This window comes from Paroedura picta, unplaced genomic scaffold (assembly GCF_049243985.1).
Source record: "Paroedura picta isolate Pp20150507F unplaced genomic scaffold, Ppicta_v3.0 Ppicta_v3_sca21, whole genome shotgun sequence".
Classification (NCBI taxonomy): domain Eukaryota; kingdom Metazoa; phylum Chordata; class Lepidosauria; order Squamata; family Gekkonidae; genus Paroedura; species Paroedura picta.
The window spans coordinates 831090-851103 of NW_027518618.1; the positions used below are offsets into that span (position 1 = coordinate 831090).

General features: G+C 52.7%; 2 protein-coding genes across 8 annotated transcripts in view; one reads left to right on the forward strand and one right to left on the reverse strand.

The window, feature by feature from the left end:
- Positions 1-4237: 4237 nt before the first annotated feature.
- LOC143828182 (homeobox protein GHOX-7-like) lies at positions 4238-19263 on the reverse strand. Of its 4 annotated transcripts, none has more exons than XM_077318445.1 (3): positions 9386-10034; positions 6598-6761; positions 4238-4715 (listed from the first exon to the last, which is right to left on the reverse strand). In XM_077318445.1, the coding sequence occupies exons 1-3, from the start codon at positions 9696-9698 to the stop codon at positions 4572-4574; spliced, it is 621 nt and encodes a 206-aa protein (XP_077174560.1). In that variant the 5' UTR covers positions 9699-10034; the 3' UTR covers positions 4238-4571. The 4 variants fall into 4 exon arrangements, 1 of the variants encoding a protein (XP_077174560.1); XR_013227549.1 differs by lacking the exon at positions 9386-10034 and adding an exon at positions 18857-18919 and having other exon boundaries at positions 4243-4715; XR_013227548.1 differs by lacking the exon at positions 9386-10034 and adding an exon at positions 18939-19263 and having other exon boundaries at positions 4244-4715.
- The window catches only part of SYMPK (symplekin scaffold protein), a 28421-nt gene continuing 25802 nt past the window's right edge, over positions 17396-20014 (forward strand). The window contains exons 1-2 of one of the 4 annotated variants that reach the window (XM_077318442.1): positions 17396-17556; positions 18717-18770. The gene's annotated coding sequence lies outside the window, so the exon portion shown is untranslated. Of the gene's footprint in view, positions 17745-17900; positions 17925-18716; positions 18771-20014 lie in introns of those variants that run through there. The other 3 variants (XM_077318441.1, XM_077318443.1, XM_077318444.1) reach the window with 3 other exon arrangements.

The window sequence follows — 20014 nt, forward strand, 5'->3', positions numbered from 1 at the left end:
CTCTAAATTCCTGATTCTTGCACAAAAAAGACCTCTGTTACCCAAGTTTTCTGGGCACTTGCATGGCAGAGAGGCTGCACAATGCCCAAGTCTGTGGGAACTTGGAATGGGAAGCCACCAAGGAAGACTCTGCAGAGGAGGGCCACAACAAACCACCTCTGTTTCTTCCTTGCCCTGAAAGCCCCTTGCTGGGGTATCTGGTTGCAGGAGGAAAGGTAGCATTTTGAAGCCCTATTTCATCAGATCTGGGAAGCGAACTAGGGTTGATACGTGGATAGGAGACCACCAAGGAAGGCTTTTCAGAGGGAGCCAAGGGCAAACCAGCTCTGCTTCAAACTTGCCCTTGCTGGGTTATCAGGTTGCAGGAAAGGAAGACAGCATGTCGTAGCCCAATTTTGTTGGATCTGGGGAGCTAACTAGGGTGGTTACTTGGGTGAGAGGCCTCCAAGGAAGGCTCTGCAGAGGAAGGCAAGGGAAACCCCCCCCCTCTGCTTCTCACTTGCCCCTTGCTGGGGTTGCCCTGAGTCGGTCACAACTTTATGGAAGATGGCAGACACATCAATAAACTCATTCCTGTAGGAAGCTGCAGGAACTCCACAGCTTGGAAACTCTGCTGCTGGGTTGGGGGCCACAGGCTTGGGGGCAAGAGGGAACCATCTTTCGCCTAGAGCTGGGGTCCACGAAACTCTTGGAGCCTGAGCACACCTCTGGAATTCGGACACAGAGCGGCAGGTGCAGCCGCAGAATGGCTGCCCTAAAGCAGCTGCCCCAGGAGGGAGAGCCGGGCACAAGAAGGCGACCCAGACTTCCCTGCAGGCCCCTTGGTGGCCGCTGATGTCAAAGTACGTTTTTAAAAATCTTTATGGCCAATCAAATCTCCAGTGGCCAATTAGAATCCGCGTTAGGCAAAAGCCCCACCCGGCATGGCCCTCTTTTGAAAAACACTTGATAACACTCAGGAAGGCGTCCCTGAGCATTATGGTGCCCAGGGGGCCCATGTTGGGGACCCCTGGCCTAGGGAGATTTCCCAGCCCCCTGGGGGCTCCTGGCTTCCTACTGCCCTAGGCAGAAGTCTGTGGAGAGAGGGCGGGATATCAATTTAACTGTAAATAAATTATCAATATTGTCTACTGTCACCTCCAGGTTGGGAAACCCCTGGACATTGGGGGTGGAGCCTGGGAGAGGCAGTGGCCTCAGTGGGGTCCACAGAACCCCCCCCCCCCCAAAGAGGCCATTTTCTCCAGGGGGACTCTGTAGTCCAGAGATGAGCAGTAATTGGGTTCTCCAGGTCGCTCCTGGAAGTTGGCACCCCAAGTTACATCAGAAAAAATGATCCGCGGGGTCAGCGTTCAGTGGCAAAGCCGAACTTGCTCCTCTCCTTGGGCTTCTCAGGGCATGCAAACAGCCCTCTGCCCACCGGGCCCTGTCTATCCGCTTAAAAATCTGACACATGCTCTTAAAATGCATTTTTAGAGGGAGATTCCAGGGCCCCGAGAAGGGAACCGTGGCTGTAAATCTTGCTTTCCCTTCTGCTGAAGGAGCTCCCCAAGAAAACCCTTGCAAAACCTGCCCCACTTCCCCTGAACCGGGTTTACACACGGTCCGCCCGCTTTTCCCGCCTCCCGAAAAGGACTTTGCACCTTGCTTTCGGGAAACTTTGAGGGTTTCTGCTTGGAACTCTTTGCCCCGCTCCCTCTCTTGTCCCGCGGAGTCTTTGCGCTGTGCCAACCAACCACTGTGGTACCCACTTCGCTCCGATTTGGGAACCAGAGAAATCCGGGCAGCGGGGAAGCATCGCCCCCTGCTGGACCCTGATGGGAACGTCTTCTTTCTTTTAATTTTTAACTTTAATGAATTATAAAACCTAGGGACCCCCCCCCCAGAGGCCTCCAGCACGGATGCCAGACTCCCGGTGGGACCTGGGGATCCCATGGAATTACAGCTCGCTCGGTTCCAACGTTGTTAAGATTTCTCTGCATATCCAGGGACCCTCCATATTTTCGGCTACCTGTCTTCAGTAAATAATCCGTAAAAACTCAATGTTGCTTGGGTCACCAGTGTTCAGATCTACCAATAAAAAGAAATATTCAGTAGCAGGCATGGGGGCTGTTGCTGTGAGGATAAAATGAGCAGGGGTCCCCAACTTGACGCTCATGGGTGCGGTGGTGCCAACCAGCACTTTTTCTGGAGCCCACCAAGTGTTTTTAGCAAGGGGGTGAAACCAGGGAGGGCTTCTGAGCCACAAAGCTTCCGATTGATTTCGGGTTGCCAGCTCTGGGTTAGAAATATCTGGGGACTTTGGGGGTGGGGCCAGAAGTTGGGGCAGGAAGGAACGGGCTTTGGGGCAGGGAGGGACGTCAGTGGAATATAATGCGATGGACTCCAGCCTCCAGGGGAACTGATCGCTTTGGTCAGGAGATGCGCTGTAATTCCGGGGGCTTCCCAGGTCCCACAGCCAAATCTCCAATTTAGGAATTGGCATCCCTAATTTGACTACTGGAGATTTGGCTGTGCACATTTAAAAAATGTAACTTTGGTAGCAGCTAGGGTTGTGTGGTTCGGTGTGGTTCGGAGTGGTTCGGCGTGGTTTGGCGATCACTGAAGCCTGAGGCGGCCAGCACCATACCGCATTCTGGAGAGGAGGGGCAGTGGCGGTGATAGCATGGCAGCCGGCACCTGCCGGCTGCCGTGCCATCACCGCCGCCGCCCCTCCTCTCCATGCCGTGGCGCTGGACTCCTATGTGACACTTTGGGCTTTGGTGATCACCAAGGCAGACGAACCGCACCGAACCGTACAACCGTAGTAGCAACTGCCACTGCAGAAGAAGGATCTACACTGTATTACCGAAAAGCTGTGGAGGTTCTTTTCTGGGTGCATTTTGTTGTGGTCATTTTGTTGCTAGGCCCACTGTGCCAGGCCGCTGATGTAGACAGAAAGAAGCAGACAGGTCACCTTCGGCTCCTTACGCAGACTGGGCAGGCTTGAGGTCTCGCCCATCCCTTGACCCTTGCTGGAGAGGCCAAGAATTGAACCTGTAACTTCCAGTATGCCAATTAGCTGCTCCATTGCTGAGCCACAGGCAGGGCCTGGAGATCTCCTGAAATGTCTTTACTGTATGGCACATGTCGTGTAGGCAGGGGGCCCGAGGGATGTCCGGAGGTGGCTTGGCGCTGCCTGCCCTTGTTCCTTGGTGAAATTGCCGCCTAAATCCTTCGAGGCCCCCAGCCGAATGCTAGCCAGGTTGGGCCCCGCTGAGCTTCCGATATCTGAGGGGATGGCCTTACCTGAGCTCCCCAGCTTCCTGAAATGAAAGCCTATCCCAAGACCACAGAGACCAGTTCCCCTGGAGAAAGTGGCTGCTTTGGAGGGGGGGCTCCACAGCACTCTACTCACGGGGGTCCCTCCCTGCCCCCAAACCTCCTCTCATCACTGCCTCTCCCTCTTCCCCTGCCTTCGCTCCTGCCAGGGGTAGTCAAACTGCGGCCCTCCAGATGTCCATGGACTGCAATTCCCAGGAGCCCCTGCCAGCATTCGCTGGCAGGGGCTCCTGGGAATTGCAGTCCATGGGCATCTGGAGGTCCGCAGTTTGACTACCCCTGCCTGAGACAGAGCCATGTGGCAGGCATGTCCCAGCGGTGCCCCAGTCCAGCAGTGTCTTTATATTCCACTTCAAAACAGACACGTACAGCTTGCATCCCTTGGCCTCATAGCCCCGGAAGACACCTGGCCTGGCTAACCTATGTGCTTCCTGATGCAGTCCAGGCTTCTGGACAAAATCCACGGAAATTCTTGTGTGTTCTTGGCAGATGATCGCCCATGGTCCGAAGGAGAGAAGATTTAGGCAGGAGCAGGAGAGACACCTTCCCTCCTTCCCCCAATGCCTGAGCCACTCGATCCTGGTAGACTTTGAACCCAAACAAGGAGGCCCTGTTTGCCTTAATGTGGGAGGTGGGCAGAGAGGGGGAGGGGAAGAACATCAGGAGATCCCTGCTGGATCAGACCGTCAGATGCCAAAAAATCTGCACAAGCCGTCAAATTTCCAGTAGCCAACCTTGATGGAGAGAAGGCCCTCTCACTGTCCAAAACTTCTTGACCAGCACCGGAAAAGGTTTCGGCTGATACCAATGGTGCCCACGCATGCCATATTTGGGACCCCCCCCCCAAAAAAATGCAACTGCATGGATTGGGGAAGACCCTATTAGATTTTGAAAGAGGAATAACAGGCCGTGACTGATCAGGTGGCATGGACGTATAACAACACCCACACAACTGTTTCCCAGCCACATCATTTATTGTTAGTGGTTGTTTGCATTTAACAACTCCAGGACAACAGGCCAGTTAGTTCCCGGCTCTGTGGCTCCCGACACCCAGTGCTTATGAACGGGGTCAGTCCAGTTTCAGCTGCACATTCCTCCCCTCGACCTCCAGGTCGACCTCCAGAAGGTCTTACGGAAAGAACCTGGCAAAACCCAAGTTTTCCTGGCTTTCCAGACTGCAGGACCAGATCCCCAAATGCTTCAGACAAGCTCCCGACTCTTTGGCCGACAACCTCCACCCCAACCCTGACCCTTCAGCCCTGCCTCTGGACTCCGCACCAACCCGAAGGGGACTGATCCTGCAAAGGGCCTCCCTTTGCGTCAACAGGGCGGTTGGGCTGCTGCTTCAAGAAGTCCCGTCGTTCTCTGGCTCTCCGGTTTTGGAACCAAATTTTCACCTTGAAAGAAAAAAGGAGACATTGTTGGCTTTTCCAGCTCTTGGAAGCCACACCTCACCACACACACACACACACCGCAACCCATTTTTCTGATAATGCAGAAAGGGGCTGATAAAAAGGGGGGGGGATGAGGGCAGTGCACTCTCCTGAGTTCACAAAAGAACAAGATTGGTTATCTCCGACAAAGCTGGTTCAAGCAGAGGTTTTCCCTCCCCCCAACAGGTAAGTGATATGGAGCTAAACAAAGATCTAAGACAGGGGCAGTCAAACTGCGGCCCTCCAGATGTCCATGGACTACAATTCCCATGAGCCCCTGCCAGCATTCGCTGGCAGGGGCTCATGGGAATTGTAGTCCGTGGACATCTGGAGGGCTGCAATTTGACTACCCCTGATCTAAGAGGTCCAGGAACAGTTCGGGATCTCTGTGCCTGAGATGAAAGGGTGCCAGAGGGAATGCAGGGGGCACCAGACACACACCCCTCTGTTCTGCCTGTGCTAGTTGAATTTTGCCTGAGAACAGTTGAATTTCCAGATCTCCAGGGCTTGTCTGGAGGTTGGCAACTTAGCATGCAGCAGAAGTCTCTCTCTCTCTCTCTCTCCCCCCCCCTCAAACTTCCATCCATGGGACCATCAAAGACTGCAGTCTTGAGCCAGTCGTAGGGTTACCCAAAGAGTCATTAACATCTGGAATTTCTTACCTTTTGTACCATTGGCTTTTTGTATTAGATTTTTATTCCTATAAGATGCTTTAGAAGCCCAAGCAAGATAGAAATATAAATAACCACCTTTTCAAAAGTAATTTTCTATGGCTGCAGGTAGGGTTTCCAACCTCCAGGTGGCCCCTAGATTTTTTCTGCTACTACAATTGATCTCTAGGTGACCAAGATCCATTCCCCTGGGCTGAATCTGCACTTTTTATCCCCAGTGACCACAAATTTTAAAATCTACACGTTATTTGATTTCCATTTTGATATTTAGGGCTTTAAATTTTCCCTCTGCAACATCTATAATTGATCTGTGGTGACACTACCTTTCCCTCGTGATATCCAGGAGCGGATATAACTCACTACATTTGAGGAATCTGCTCCCAAAGCCCTAGTATTAAGTATAGATCTCTGCGTTTTGCCAGATTATCTCCCCCATGCCTCCAACGCTGACGTAGCGAAGCAGCCTGTCACTGATTGGTCAGGGCGCCAGTTCAAAGACTGCCTGGTTCCCGGTTGCCATTCCCTCGCAAGACTTATTTTTGCCCTCATTTCTAAAGTGACTGTGCTCCAAGCCCACACTTCTAAGTGCCGAGATGTGCCTTTCGGATTTTCTTTCCCTCCCTTGTTCTCCCCCCACTCACTTGCTCAGGAAAAGAAAAATAAACAAGCAGCCTCATGCTCCAATTCCCCCCCCCCCCCGCCCCAGCTTGCTTTGGCTGTAGAACAGCGGCGGGAAATAAACCCAGCTCCACACTTGTGCTCCTTCCATGCTGGCTGGAGCTTCCCCAGTCAAACGGGGAAGGAGAGAGCAGCCACACAATTAAGTGCAGAAGGCAGTCTGTTTCAATTCGGGAAAAAGGAAGGAGGAAGACCTGTGTTCATATCGATTTGAATTCAGCAAGATCGACAACGGGGGGGGGGGGGGGGGAATGCAGAACCAGCCTTGGAGAAAATAGCTGCTTTGAAGGGTAGACTCCAGAATATTATACTTCACTGAGGTCCCTCCCTGACCCAAATCCTGCCCACCCCACCCTCCACCCTCCCAAATGTCCAGGTATTTGCTGATCCAGAGCTGGCAATCCTAGCAAATTACACACATGCACACAAACACCACCCAACTCTGCAGGCTGCAGGTGGTCCCAATCCCTGCTTGAGCAGGAGGCAAGGAGGCTTACCCGGTTCTCAGTAAGCCCCAGAAGCAGGGCCACGTTCCGGACCTGCCCCATGCTAAGGTACCGAGTCTGTTGGAAGCTGGTCTCCAGAGCCCCCAGCTGAGTGGCCGAGAAGGGGACCCGGGGGCTGCGGGAGGGGGGGCGGGAGCCCCCTGAGCGCTTCACCTCTGCAGGGAAGACAAAGGAAGACGTTAATCTGCCCCAGTGGGAATAAATATGTGCTGCCTTACCAAGGTATAAAAAAGAAACGCTGGGGGGGAAATGAAAGCAATTGTTATTGTTTGTTTATTTAACTTCTTGGCTGCTCCTAGCCAGCTAGCTTGTGGCGGCTCATAACATCAGTTAAAATACAATATAATCAATAGTCATTTATTTTAAAAAAACCTCCCCCCCAAAAAAAACTCCACCCCCAATCCTTCACTCCCACTAAACCTCCAAGTAACCAGGGAAGATGGTCTAGGCCAGGGGTAAAAACATCTTAAAAACTATACCGAACTAACAACACATAGGACCAAACGCGTTTCGACCCCTCCGGGTCTTCCTCAGTGGTCAAAATTATAATAATACACTATATAGCACTCTCCATAATGTGTAGCTGAATGGTTGAGTGGGGACTGTAACTTATGGCTCCAACCAATATGAATAAATTATAACCTTTTTGTAGACCAATTCCTATGTTATGTCCCTAAAGTCACCACTCTTCGCTATCATTAAGTTCTGTACTCAGAGTGTGTTCTCACGTGCGTCAGAAAAAGCTATAGCGAATGCTGGCAGGGGCTCATGGGAATTGTAGTCCATGGACATCTGGAGGGCCGCAGTTTGACTAACCCTGGTCTAGGCTGCCTGAGCATCAGGGTGGGGGAGGGCTATATCTTTCTCAGCCCAGCCTCAACCAAACTCCTGGTGGTCTCTAGACCCTCAGCTCCTCTGGGACTTTGCAATGATCAGCAACAGATTTCAAATAAAGCCTCTCGCAATTTGCAGTGACAATAGAGGAAAATATGTGGGACATGAAATCAACAACTTTTTTTGAAGAAGAGCTGGGTTTTTTTTACCCTGCGTTTTACTACCTGAAGAAATCTCAAAGCAGCTTGCAACTGCTTTCCCTTTCTCTTCCCACAACAAATACCCTGTGAGGTATGTGAGGCCGGGAAAGCTCTGAGAGAACTGTGACCAAGGTCACACAGCTAGCTGCATGAGAAGGAGGACTGGGGAATCAAACCCAATATTTGGCTGAACAAGGACTAGAGCATCAGCTTACATCTCATACACTCTGGAGCAGAACGGTGTGGCAGAAAGGAAAAATTGCTCTCACACTGAGATGTATTATATGCTCCTTGAAGCAGAACTACCAGCTTGGTGTAGTGGTTAAGAGTGCGGACTTCTAATCTGGCATGCCGGGTTCGATTCTGCGCTCCCCCACATGCAACCAGCTGGGTGACCTTGGGCTCGCCATGGCACTGATAAAACTGTTCTGACCGGGCAGTGATATCAGCGCTCTCTCAGCCTCACCCACCTCACAGGGTGTCTGTTGTGGGGAGAGGAATGGGAAGGCGACTGTAAGCCGCTTTGAGCCTCCTTCAGGTAGGGAAAAGTGGCATATAAGAACCAACTCTTCTTCTTCTGACAAGATTCTAGGTAGATGCAATCAACACTGCAAAATAGCATACAAGTAGAATCAGATGAAAATGGAAGTTCTCAATCAAAAGCAGAAAATCTTAGGATTTTTGGACTACATGAATATGAAAGCAACTGATCCAGCATGCACTCCTTTGGAAACAACCTCCCCAAACCAGCAAGAAGTAATGGATTTCTGCCTGACAAAAAGCAATGCAGGGAAGCAACAGGAAAACTGAGGCACATAAGCCACAATAATGCGTCCAGATATCACAGCAGCTCTGGGCATGTTACACAGAAAGATGGAACTGCCAAGCAAAAGGAACTGGAACACCGTGGAAAGACCTGCAAAGTACCTGCCAGCACTGCACATCAGAAGCTGAAGTGGCCATCAAGTGACGATCCCGGATTAGTGGGATACATGAATGCAGATTGAGGAGAAAATACAAATAGAAAGTCAACCAGTGGACGTATATTCTTCTCTAGCAACGGAGAGCTCAGCTGGAGCTGCCAGCAGCAAATGAAGCTGAGAATGCATCTGCAGCTGAAGCCTGCAGGCAACCGAAATGGAGACTGCAACTAGCACAAGACTTTGAGATTGAGGAACCCAAACTGATACAACTCTTTGAAGGCAACCAAGGATGCATAAAACAGAGAAGACCAATTCAAGGGCCAGACCCATGGATGCACAGCATCTCCTAGCAAAAAAACATGCAAGAGGAGAGGCTTGTAGACTTGAAATACTGTCCTACAGAGGAGATGATAGCAGATGTATTTACCAAACTGGCTTTCTGGAGAAAACTTTGAAAGTCTATGTAAGAAGGTAAACCTTGTGGACTTTGTATACTAGACCTTGAGAGGGAGTCGGGAAAGGTGGTGCAAAGAAGAAGAGAAGAAGGGCCTGCAGGGGGCAGCAAGAGGACAATCAGATCAGCTAGAGAAGTTAGCGGCTTGCCTGTCTCCAGATTGCTACTCTCAGGGCAATGTCCCTCTTCCTCTCAGAAGAGCAGTTCTCCATCTCACCCTCTCGCTCAGCTAGAGATGTCGTTAGGAACCAGCCTCTTCTCTTTCCTATCAAGAATCTCAGGTCCTAAATAAACTCTCCTCTCCTCCTTATCCAGATTGTGCACTGCTGCTGGATTAATTGCGCCACCAACGGCTGCGGATACCTTACTTGGAAGGGCCGGTGGCTTGAAGCGGGTGCAACGGATCCAGGCGTAGCCCTGAGGGGCCCCACCCCACTCCGTGGTGACCGCCGGTGGGTCGTCCTGGGGCGCCTTCCCCCCTTCGGAACTCTCCAGGGCAAGGAGGGACCGGATGGAGAAATCCACCACTCGGCGGGAAGGTCTTGTCCTCGGCAGGGCAGAGGGACCCCTCTGTTGCGGGTCATCCGAGGAGGGGAAGGTGGGGAGCCCCTCTCTGCCAGAGAAGGGCCAAATGGGAAGGACCCGGAGGCTGCTGAAACTAGACAGGCTGACGTTTGCCATCTCTCTGGAAGGCCGAAGGGACTCTTCTGTGCCTGGTGCAGGCAAAGGGGTCCCCACACTGTCTATTTATCTGCCAGGGGCTGAGCTTAGCAGAGACACAGAGAGATTTGCGGAGGATTTAGCGGGGCCAATCCATGGGCCTGCTCAGGAGCGATAAGATCATCTGATGCGGGCCATGTCTGACAGAGCAGGGATGGGAGAGCCCCTCCCGGATAGACAACCTCTCCTATTACAGGGAAGGGGCTCCAGACAGGACACCCGATCCCCCTGGGTCAAAGGACGCTGGAGGCCGTCAAAGCGGAGGCCTCTCGCAACTTGGCTTGGCACATCGGGGAAAAACGCTGGACTCAAGAGCCAGTCTGGAAATTCACCCACTCTGCACATGCCCTGAAGCAATTCTTTCGATTTGGGGGGAGTCCCACTCCCATGCTTCCAGGACATGCTCTGCAGCCAAGGGCCAGCTGTGTGTGAAATCCTGTTTTTTCGTGCATGCCTTAGGAATCGGTCATCCTCCAGGGCCCACTGCGGAGGCATCAGATGACTGTGGGGAATGACTGGCCAAAGCCACAGGGAAGATTTTAGCATGCATGAGGTTGCCAGCTTCCAGGTCAGGCCTGGGGATCTCCTGTACTTACAGCTGCTCTCCAGACGACAGAGATCCCCTGGAGAAAAGGGCTGCTTGGGAGGGTGAGCTCTCTGAGGTCTTTCCCCTCTTCAAGCCTCACCCATCTCAGGCTCCACCCCACAAATCTTCATGTATTTTCCCCACCCCAAACTGGCAGCCCTGTTAAGCTGTTAAGCTAGATATCAGGAAAAAAATGTTCACAGAGTCGTTCAGCAGTGGAATAGGCTGCCTAAGGAGGTGGTGAGCTCCCCCTCACTGGCAGTCTTCAAGCAAAGGTTGGATACACACTTTTCTTGGATGCTTTAGGATGCTTTGGGCTGATCCTGTGTAGAGCAGGGGGTTGGACTAGATGGCCTGTGTGGCCCCTTCCAACTCTATGATTCTTTGATTCTGTGTGCTGAGAAGGTCCTTCCCAAGTAATCTTTGTATTGCATTTCAGGCTAATGTAAATAGAACTGTTGTGCTACATGTTTTATTTGCAGTGTGAGATTTTGTGTACATGCACACTTCCTCAGGCAATTAAATGAAATTGCCAGATTACACATATAAGGAAGGAACAAATTAGCAGTAAATTAGTAAACAACATCATGAAAATATCCAACACAACGTCCAATGTTTAATGAAATGTTTATCAGATTCAAGATTAAAAAACAAGCTGAGTCTATAAGATTTTCTGGTTATCAGTCCTTTGGGTTCAACTCCAGTTCGAAAAACACAATAGAGGGAATAAAAATGTCCAGATTAGTGATTAAGGTTAAGGACAGTATGACAAGCAGATACTCAAGGCACAATCAACACATGTGGCCCCCTCTTATGAAGGCAATGGTGTTTTGAAGATAACGAGGCTAGGATTGTCATTTCCAGGTTGGGAAATAGCTAGATATATAGGGGTGGGTCGTGGGGTGGCTGGGGGAAAAGGACCTCAACAGGGTGTCAGGCCCCGGAGTCCACCCTCCAATGTTGCCAGCTGTGGTACCACCTTGCCCCAGATAGTACCGCCTGAGAGCCACCCCTGTGAGGACCCAGTGCCATCTTCTTGACTCTTGCTGGAGAGAGATTCTGCCCCACTGCAAAGGGGCAGATGAGGCCATTCATTGTAGATGGTGCAAGGACCCAGGGAGTCCTTGTAGATGGTGCAAGGACTTCAGGCATTACCTCCCAAGCCAAACAGGGACCCCAGACTCAACCCCCACAGCCATTCCTGGGGGGCAAGCTCCTCTCCAGCCCTTTGCATCCCCCCTTCCACCATTCTCCTCCTCCCTCCATGGCCCGTCCTTGTCCCCGCCCTGCGAATCAAGTTTCCCAAGAGGCTCCTGTTACGCCTGATGGCCTGGTTCCCATGGCGTTGTCAGGAGCACCTCTGATCCAGCTGCCGGTGCCAGGATTAAGGGCCCAGAAGAGGCACAAAAGAAACCCTGGCAAGGCAGGCACAATTAACTAATGACCGCCTCCCCTTCTAATCCCCACGTAACCCAACCTCAGCCGCACCCCATTATACAATCAAGCACCCGGGAAACCAGACGGAAGTCACAAGTCCGCAAAGGAACGTCTGCCGGGGGGCCTGGGGGGGGGCAGAAAACACCCTTCTCCAGGGGATGTGAATCTCAGTTGGGCCTTGGCACGAGCCAGGCTGCTTGGGAACAGAAGGGGTCCCCAAGGCGGTGCCCATGGGCACTACCACAGCTTCCCACCCACACCTTTCTTGGTGCCCAGCAAGTGTTTTCAGTGGGCGTTTGCTCCTCAAGGCTTGTGTTTGGCTCCTGGAGATTTCATTGGCTGTGCAGATTTTTAAAGGGTTATTTTGGCAGCAGGGGGGAAGTTCGCAAGGTCAGCCTTCTGCTAAAACAGCAGGGGAGAGTTGGCCGTCTTCTCCACTCCTGCAGAATCTCTGGAACGCCCTCCTGGCTTCCCTGCACAATCCGTGATTCTGCAGAAGGCCAGAACGGGCGGTCGGAAGTTTTAAACACGTTAAAAGATTCTCCCCTTCATGGTGACAAGGATGATGGGCAGCCTCCGAAACCAGTAGGGTTGCCAGTAACGGTTTGGGAAATACCTGGAGATTTGGGGGGGGGGTGTAGTCTTAGGATGGTGGGATTTAGGGAGGGGAGGGATGTCAACGGGGTTTAAAGCCATTGAGTCCACCTTCCAAAGCAGTCATCTTGGTCGACTGGAGACCGATTTGTAACACCAAGAGATCTCCAGCCACCACTGGAGGGTGGCAACCCCAGAAACCAGAGGAATCCGATTTCTCAGAGGACAGAGCCTCGCTACCATTTGGAGATCCCTGCCCTTCTCCAAAAGAAACAGTGTTGGAGTTGGATCTGGGAGCACTGGGTTCGAATCTCCACATGTGCCTTGGACACTCGCTGGAAGACCTGGGGCCAGTTATTTTCTCTCAGTCTACCCTACCTCACAGGGTTGTTGTGAGAGAATGATGTAAGCTGCTTTGGCTCCCCACTGGGGAGAAAGGGTGTTACCAATGAAAAAACATAATGGAATTAAAATTATGAAAAAGGAGGGAGGGAATCAGGAGAAGGAGTGCCAACTTGCCTAACAGATCCAGAATTCGAGTCCCCTGACTTAGAATCATAGAGTTGGAAGGGCCCTCCTCTGGTCCAACACCCTGCTCTGTGCAGCACACTCACAACCCTAACACAGCACACTCACAACCCTATCGCTCACCCACTATAACCTGCCACCCCCTTGAGCCTCTCCGTCAGATGGCTACCTAGCCTCTGTTTAAAAATTTCCAAAGACGGAGAACCCACCACCTCCTGAGGAAGCCTGTTCCACTGAGAAACCGCTCTGTCAGGAACTTCTTCCGGATGTTTAGATGGAATTTCTTCTGAATTAATTACATCCCATTGGATTTGGTCTGTCCCTCTGGGGAAAGAAAGGACAATTCTGCTCCATCCTCCATATGGCACCTCTTTAAATACTTGAAGATGGTTATCAGATCCCCTCTCAGTCGTCTCCTCTCTAGACTAAACAGACCAAGCTCCCCCAACCTTTTCACATAAATCTTGGTCTCCAAACCCATCACCATCCTTGTTGCACTCCTCTGGACACGTTTCTGTTGGTCTCCATCCCCCTTCAACTGGGGTGCCCAAAACTGAACACAGGACTGCAAGTGAGGCCGAACCAGAGCAGATTAAAGCGGTACCCTCACCTCCCGTGATCTGGACACGATACTTCGCTTGATACAGCAAGACGGCTTCAAAGGGAGACTCCAGCGGCCAACTGCTGAGCCGAAATTCATATCACTGGGGTCAATCCATATATTTGGGCTCAAAAGAGACCAAGAGGAAGCAGCCTCAAATCATATTTCCTAAGAGGTTCCCTTTATCACTGCTGGTTTTCTTGGCATCAGCAGGAGAACACCTGACCTAGCTGCCAGTGAAAGGCCCAGAAGACACACACATACAAAAGCCGAGAGCAGAGGGACAATTATCAAATTACCTCCTCCCATTCTAATCCCCAGGAGAGGAGCTGAAAAGTCACTGTCTCTTTTTAGCAGTTTACAGGATCTTTCCGCCCTTTTCTTGTCAGATCTTAAAAGCTGCGAAGGTTTGGCCCAGGCTAGTACTCGGAGGGGGGACAACGGAGGAAGTCTGAGACTGCCACACAGGGGCAGGCAATGGCCAACCACCTCTGCAATCTCTTTCCTTGGAAACTTGTCAGGGTTCCTATAAGTTAGCTGCGATTTGGCAGCCATTAAATAAATAAATACATTCACTTTCCATCCAGGCCGATGCCAGTTGAAACAATTCATCTGGACGTGCATATCTAATACTCCTGCCAGCTACTGGAAGCACTGCATCTGTCTGACCATAAGTCAGGATCAACACTTGTTAATCTGTAAGATGCCCACAAAACTCTTAAGTGTGAGAACACCAGAAGAGCCCTGCTGGGTCAGACCAGGGGTCCATCCAGTCCAGCCTCCTGTCTCACCCAGGGGCCAGCCAGTTCCTCTGGAGGGCCAGCCACAGGGCAAGAAGGCCAAGGCCTTCCTAAGGACATCAGGGGAGCCCTGCTGGGTCAGACCAGGGAGGGCCCATCCAGTCCAGCCTCCCGTCTCACACAGGGGCCAGCCAGTTCCTCTGGAGGGCCAGCCACAGGGCAGAGAGGCCAAGGCCTTCCTAAGGAAATCACAGGAGCCCTGCTGGGTCAGATCAGGGTCCATCCAGTCCAGCCTCCTGTCTCACCCAGGGGCCAGCCAGTTCCTCTGGAGGGTCAGCCACAGGGCAGGGAGGCCGAGGCCTTCCTAAGGACATCAGGAGAGTCCTGCTGGGTCAGACCAGGGAGGGCCCATCCAGTCCAGCCTCCCGTCTCACACAGGGGCCAGCCAGTTCCTCTGGAGGGTCAGCCACAGGGCAGGGAGGCCGAGGCTTTCCTCAGGACATCAGGAGAGTCCTGCTGGGTCAGACCAGGGAGGGCCCATCCAGTCCAGCCTCCCGTCTCACCCAGGGGCCAGCCAGGTCCTCTGGAGGGCCAGCCACAGGGCAGAGAGGCCGAGGCCTTCCTCAGGACATCAGGGGAGCCCTGCTGGGTCAGACCAGGGAGGGCCCATCCAGTCCAGCCTCCCGTCTCACACAGGGGCCAGCCAGGTCCTCTGGAGGGCCAGCCACAGGGCAGAGAGGCCGAGGCCTTCCTAAGGACATCAGGGGAGCCCTGCTGGGTCAGACCAGGGAGGGCCCATCCAGTCCAGCCTCCCGTCTCACCCAGGGGCCAGCCAGGTCCTCTGGAGGGCCAGCCACAGGGCAGAGAGGCCGAGGCCTTCCTAAGGACATCAGGGGAGCCCTGCTGGGTCAGACCAGGGAGGGCCCATCCAGTCCAGCCTCCCGTCTCACACAGGGGCCAGCCAGTTCCTCTGGAGGGTCAGCCACAGGGCAGGGAGGCCAAGGCCTTCCTAAGGACATCAGGAGAGTCCTGCTGGGTCAGACCAGGGAGGGCCCATCCAGTCCAGCCTCCCGTCTCACCCAGGGGCCAGCCAGGTCCTCTGGAGGGCCAGCCACAGGGCAGGGAGGCCGAGGCCTTCCTCAGGACATCAGGGGAGCCCTGCTGGGTCAGACCAGGGAGGGCCCATCCAGTCCAGCCTCCCGTCTCACACAGGGGCCAGCCAGGTCCTCTGGAGGGCCAGCCACAGGGCAGAGAGGCCGAGGCCTTCCTAAGGACATCAGGGGAGCCCTGCTGGGTCAGACCAGGGAGGGCCCATCCAGTCCAGCCTCCCGTCTCACCCAGGGGCCAGCCAGGTCCTCTGGAGGGTCAGCCACAGGACAGGGAGGCCGAGGCCTTCCTAAGGACATCAGGGGAGCCCTGCTGGGTCAGACCAGGGAGGGCCCATCCAGTCCAGCCTCCCGTCTCACTATCGGCATTCCTGGAAGAAGCTTCAGTCTTAGACCCATCCCAGTTGGGCTTCTGGCCTGGCCACAGGGTAGAGCCTGTGCTAGTCGCCCTGACGGAAGACTTCTATCACCAGATGGACCAAGGGTCTCTCAGCAGCGTTTGACAGTCAACCATAAGCTTTTAGCGGAACATGGGGGACAGCCCTTCAATGGCTGATCTCCTTCCTCCAGGGTCAAGAACAGAGAATAGCAATAGGAGAGAGAGCATCAAGCCACCAACAGCTAGCTTGTGCAGTCCTCTCTCCTATTTTATTCAACATCTTTGTGCCCTCTTGCCCAACTGGTACGGAAGTTCGGGCTCGGTTGTCATCAATATGCAGATGACACCCAGCTCTTCCTGCTGATGGATGACCACCCTGGCTCTCCCCCAGGAGCATTAGCCAGCTGCCTGGAAGCAGTGACGAGATGGCTCAAGCAGAGTCCTCTGAAGTGCAACCCTTCAAAGACAGAGGTCCTGTGGCTAGGTAGGAAGGGCCCATGTGAGGAAGTGCATCTGCCCTCCCTGGATGGTGTGCAGCTCTCAACAGCTCACTCTGCCAGGAACCTGGGCGTGATCCTGGATGCTTCCCTTACCATGGAAGCCCAGATCACAAAGGTAGCGCGGCTGGCATTCTACCACCTCGGCCAAGCCAAACTACTAGCGCCCTACCTGGCCCCGGAACACCTAGCCACAGGGATCCATGTGATGGCCACCTCCAGACTGGACTTCTGTAACTTGCTCTATGCAAGCCTTAACCTTCATCCAGAAACTACAGCTGATCCAAAACACAGCCGCCAGGGTCCTCACAGTAACACCATGGAGGTCCTACATTAGGCCCATAATCCATCAACTGCAGTGGCTACCAGTCGAATTTTGGATCAGGCTAAAGGTTTTGGTAATCAATTTTATGGCCATATGCGGTCAGGGCCCCGTGTACCTAAGGGACTGCTCTGTGCTCTGCCACTGCCAACTGGTTAATGATCTCTGGCCCCAAAGAAGCCTCAACCAGAGCCAGAGCCTTCTCTGTCCTGATCCCCGCCTGGTGGAATGAGCTCCCGGAGATCAGGGATGCAAAAGTCTACCGGAATCGGCAACACAAACCTCACTCCCAGGAATCCCTACACCTGATCTGAACGTTGGACCTGTTCGGTCATTATTCTGATTAGACTCTTACCTTTGGTTATGGTTGTTATTGTTGTCGTTGTTGTACTCCATCTTATATGTGAAGCATAAACAACGGCCTATGTACTGTTTATTTTCCATGTAAACCACCCTGAGCTTCAGGGGAGGGCAGCATACAAATTGAATGAATGAATGAATGAATGAATGAAGCCTGTGTAGGGGGATCAAAGAAACCACAGAGAGGCATGAAATCAGCTGGTGAATTATTGGCATAAGTTAAATGATTGGAAATCTATGCAAAGTTAGATGTCCCCTTTTAGGTTGAGAGGGGGGAAAAGAAAATTGATAGTCCAAAAAAAAAAAAAAACACAGCAAAACAAATCGTGCTCCATTTAGGATTGTTATAACCCAAAGAGCGAATAACTGAATTTGAATTCAAGCCCATTTAACTGTAGTTCAAAGGAAAGGCCGAGGTTTCAAGAGACTCCGTTTCCCAGCATTCCCCACAACTGCCTGTAATGACGCGATCCCTCGCGAGAATCTCACAGGGCGGGAAGTGTACAAAAACAATCAAATAAATAACCGCGCCAACCGGAACTAATTCCATTCCCGCTGACGACTTCTAAAAAAAGAAAAGAAAAAGAACAAGGCAACATTCAACGGCCTTACCCAGAACACACCGCGCTCTCCTTCCTTCATGGCCGGCAGGGCAAAGGCCTCAAGGAGGCAAGAAAAAACTACAATTTCCGAAAGCCTCCGCTCTGTGCGCACGCGCAGCAATTCACACCAAAAAAAATGAGAGAAATTTGGCTTTTCCAACATGGCGGCTTCCACTAGGCCGGGAATTAGGAAGCGGGGTGGAAAGTAGACGCGTTCTGTGCGCTGAGGAAACCGCGCCTGACTGGGGCCAGCGGGTAATCTGGGGGCCGCCTGGGGCCTAGTGGTTGCCTTGGTAACGGGGGGTTGGGCGGGAGGAGGAGGTTGTCATGACGACACGGGGGGGGGCTGCTGCGGGAGGGTGGCGCGGCGACCCTCCTGCTCCGTTTCGATTCCCTCCTGGGGGGCTCGTTCTGTCTTCACAACAACCCTGTGAGGTCGGTGCAGCCAAGGGAGGCCGCCATGGGCCCGGCCTTGCTAGAGAGCTGCGTGTTTGGGTTGGATTTGAACCCAGACCCATTCCTACCAGCTTCATCCCCGGGGTTGCCAGTTCTGGGCTGGGGGATTTCGGGGCAAAACCAGGGGAGGGGAAGGGGTAAGGGGACCAGATTTTAGCATTGGTAAAGCGGCACACCATTGACCGAGGGTGTTCTTGATTTAAAATTTGGTCTATATAGAACACATAGAATGCAAAATTAGTATTGTGATATATATTTTTCAATTTCAACATAAGTACAATTTGCCAGGTACCCCCAGATGTCCCTCCAAAAGTGGGACAATCTGGTCACCTTAGGAAGGGGGGACCTCAGCAGGCGGGGCGGGGGGCAAACTGTGGCTCTCTCCGGGTCCATGGACTCATGGTCAGCCACAGTTTGGCCACTCCTGCCATAGAACTAAAGTTGCCAGCTCTGGGTTGGGAAGTCTGGAGACTTTGGGGGTGGAGCTGGGAGTGGGTGGGATTGGGGGCGGGGAGGGTCCTCAGTGGAGGATAGTGCTTTGGCGGTCCCCCCTCCAAAGCAGCCACTTTCTCCAGGGGAACTGAGCAATATTCCAGGGGATCTCCAGGCCCCACCTGGTGGCTGGCATCCAGACATAGAGCCTACCCTCTGGAGCTGCTTTTTCCTCCAGGAGAGGTTCTCTGTCGTCTCGAGATCAGTTGGAATTCCTGCAGCCTGCCCTGATATAATTTGCCTGTTGTGCTTTTTCTCTTCCTTCCTTCTCCCAAACAGACTGTCTCATCCCTCTCTGCCTCCTACATGTTGTCTTCCCAACAGCCTTGTGAGGTAGGTGAGGCCAAGAGCATATGACTCACCCCAAAGGCACCCAGGAAGCCCCATGCCTCCTTCCCAGGCTCTAACCACGAGATCACCTTGCTTTGGCCTTAATCCAGGATTTCCTTCCTGTGGCTTAAGACCAAGAGGCTACAATTATGCTGGAAGCAGCAAACTCACAAGCCGCCTGTCGGACGAGAAGAGGCCTGCCTCCCTTTTCAGCCTGAGAGCATTTGATGGGGTCATTGCAGAGTGGAGGAAAGTGCAGAGCAGAGCAGCCAAGGTGATGAGGGGCTTGGAGCCCCTTTCTTCAGAGGAAAGGCTGCACAGTCTGGGATTCTTTTTCCGTTTAGAAAAGAGACTGCCAGTGGCTGTAATGATGGCTACAGGAATAAACAACTTTTAAAGGAGATGTGACAAAGTGCACAGGAGATTAGATAGATTATTGGAGGAAGTGGCTCAGGGGAATTTACTTCGTCAGAGGCACTAAGTCTCTGAACCCCAGAGCCTGGAGGCACCGCCAGGGGAAAGCCTCGGCCTCCTTGCCCTGTGGCTGGCCCTCCAGCAGGGCTTTTCTTATCAGGGAAGGCCTCAGCCTTTCTGTCCTGTGGCTGGCCCTCCAGAAGAACTGGCCGGCCCCTGTGTGAGATGGGAGGCTGGACTGGATGGGCCCTCCCTGGTCTGACCCAGCAGGGCTCCCCTGATGTCCTTAGGAAGGCCTCGGCCTCCCTGCCCTGTGGCTGGCCCTCCAGGGGATCTGGCTGGCCCCTGGGTGAGATGGGAGGCTGGACTGGATGGGCCCTCCCTGGTCTGACCCAGCAGGGCTCTTCTTATATTCTTGTGGCCTCAACTTCTCTTCCCTGTTCCTGGCCATGCAGCAGAACTGGTTGGTCAGTGCATGAGACAGGATGCTGGGCTAGAGTTCGGATCCTGGTGGGTTGTGATGGTCACCGTTTGTTTTTCAGGCCAGCCATACTTCCAGAGCTGTTGTTAGGGGGACAGAAACTGAGTCTATGTGTTCTAAGCTGGTAAAGAGTGAAATAATTTTGGTGATCCTTACCCCATGACAGTGTATGTGATAAGCTATCTTTTGGTGAATACGAAACCCTCAAAGAGGAGAAGACTGTTAAAGCGATCTTAAAGAGTACACATACCCATAAGTTATGCAATATTCTTTGGGAAGAAAAGGAGTATCTCATTTTTGAGCAAAGTGGCTGACTTGTGCAAACAGTTATTTTATTTTTTATTTATAATAA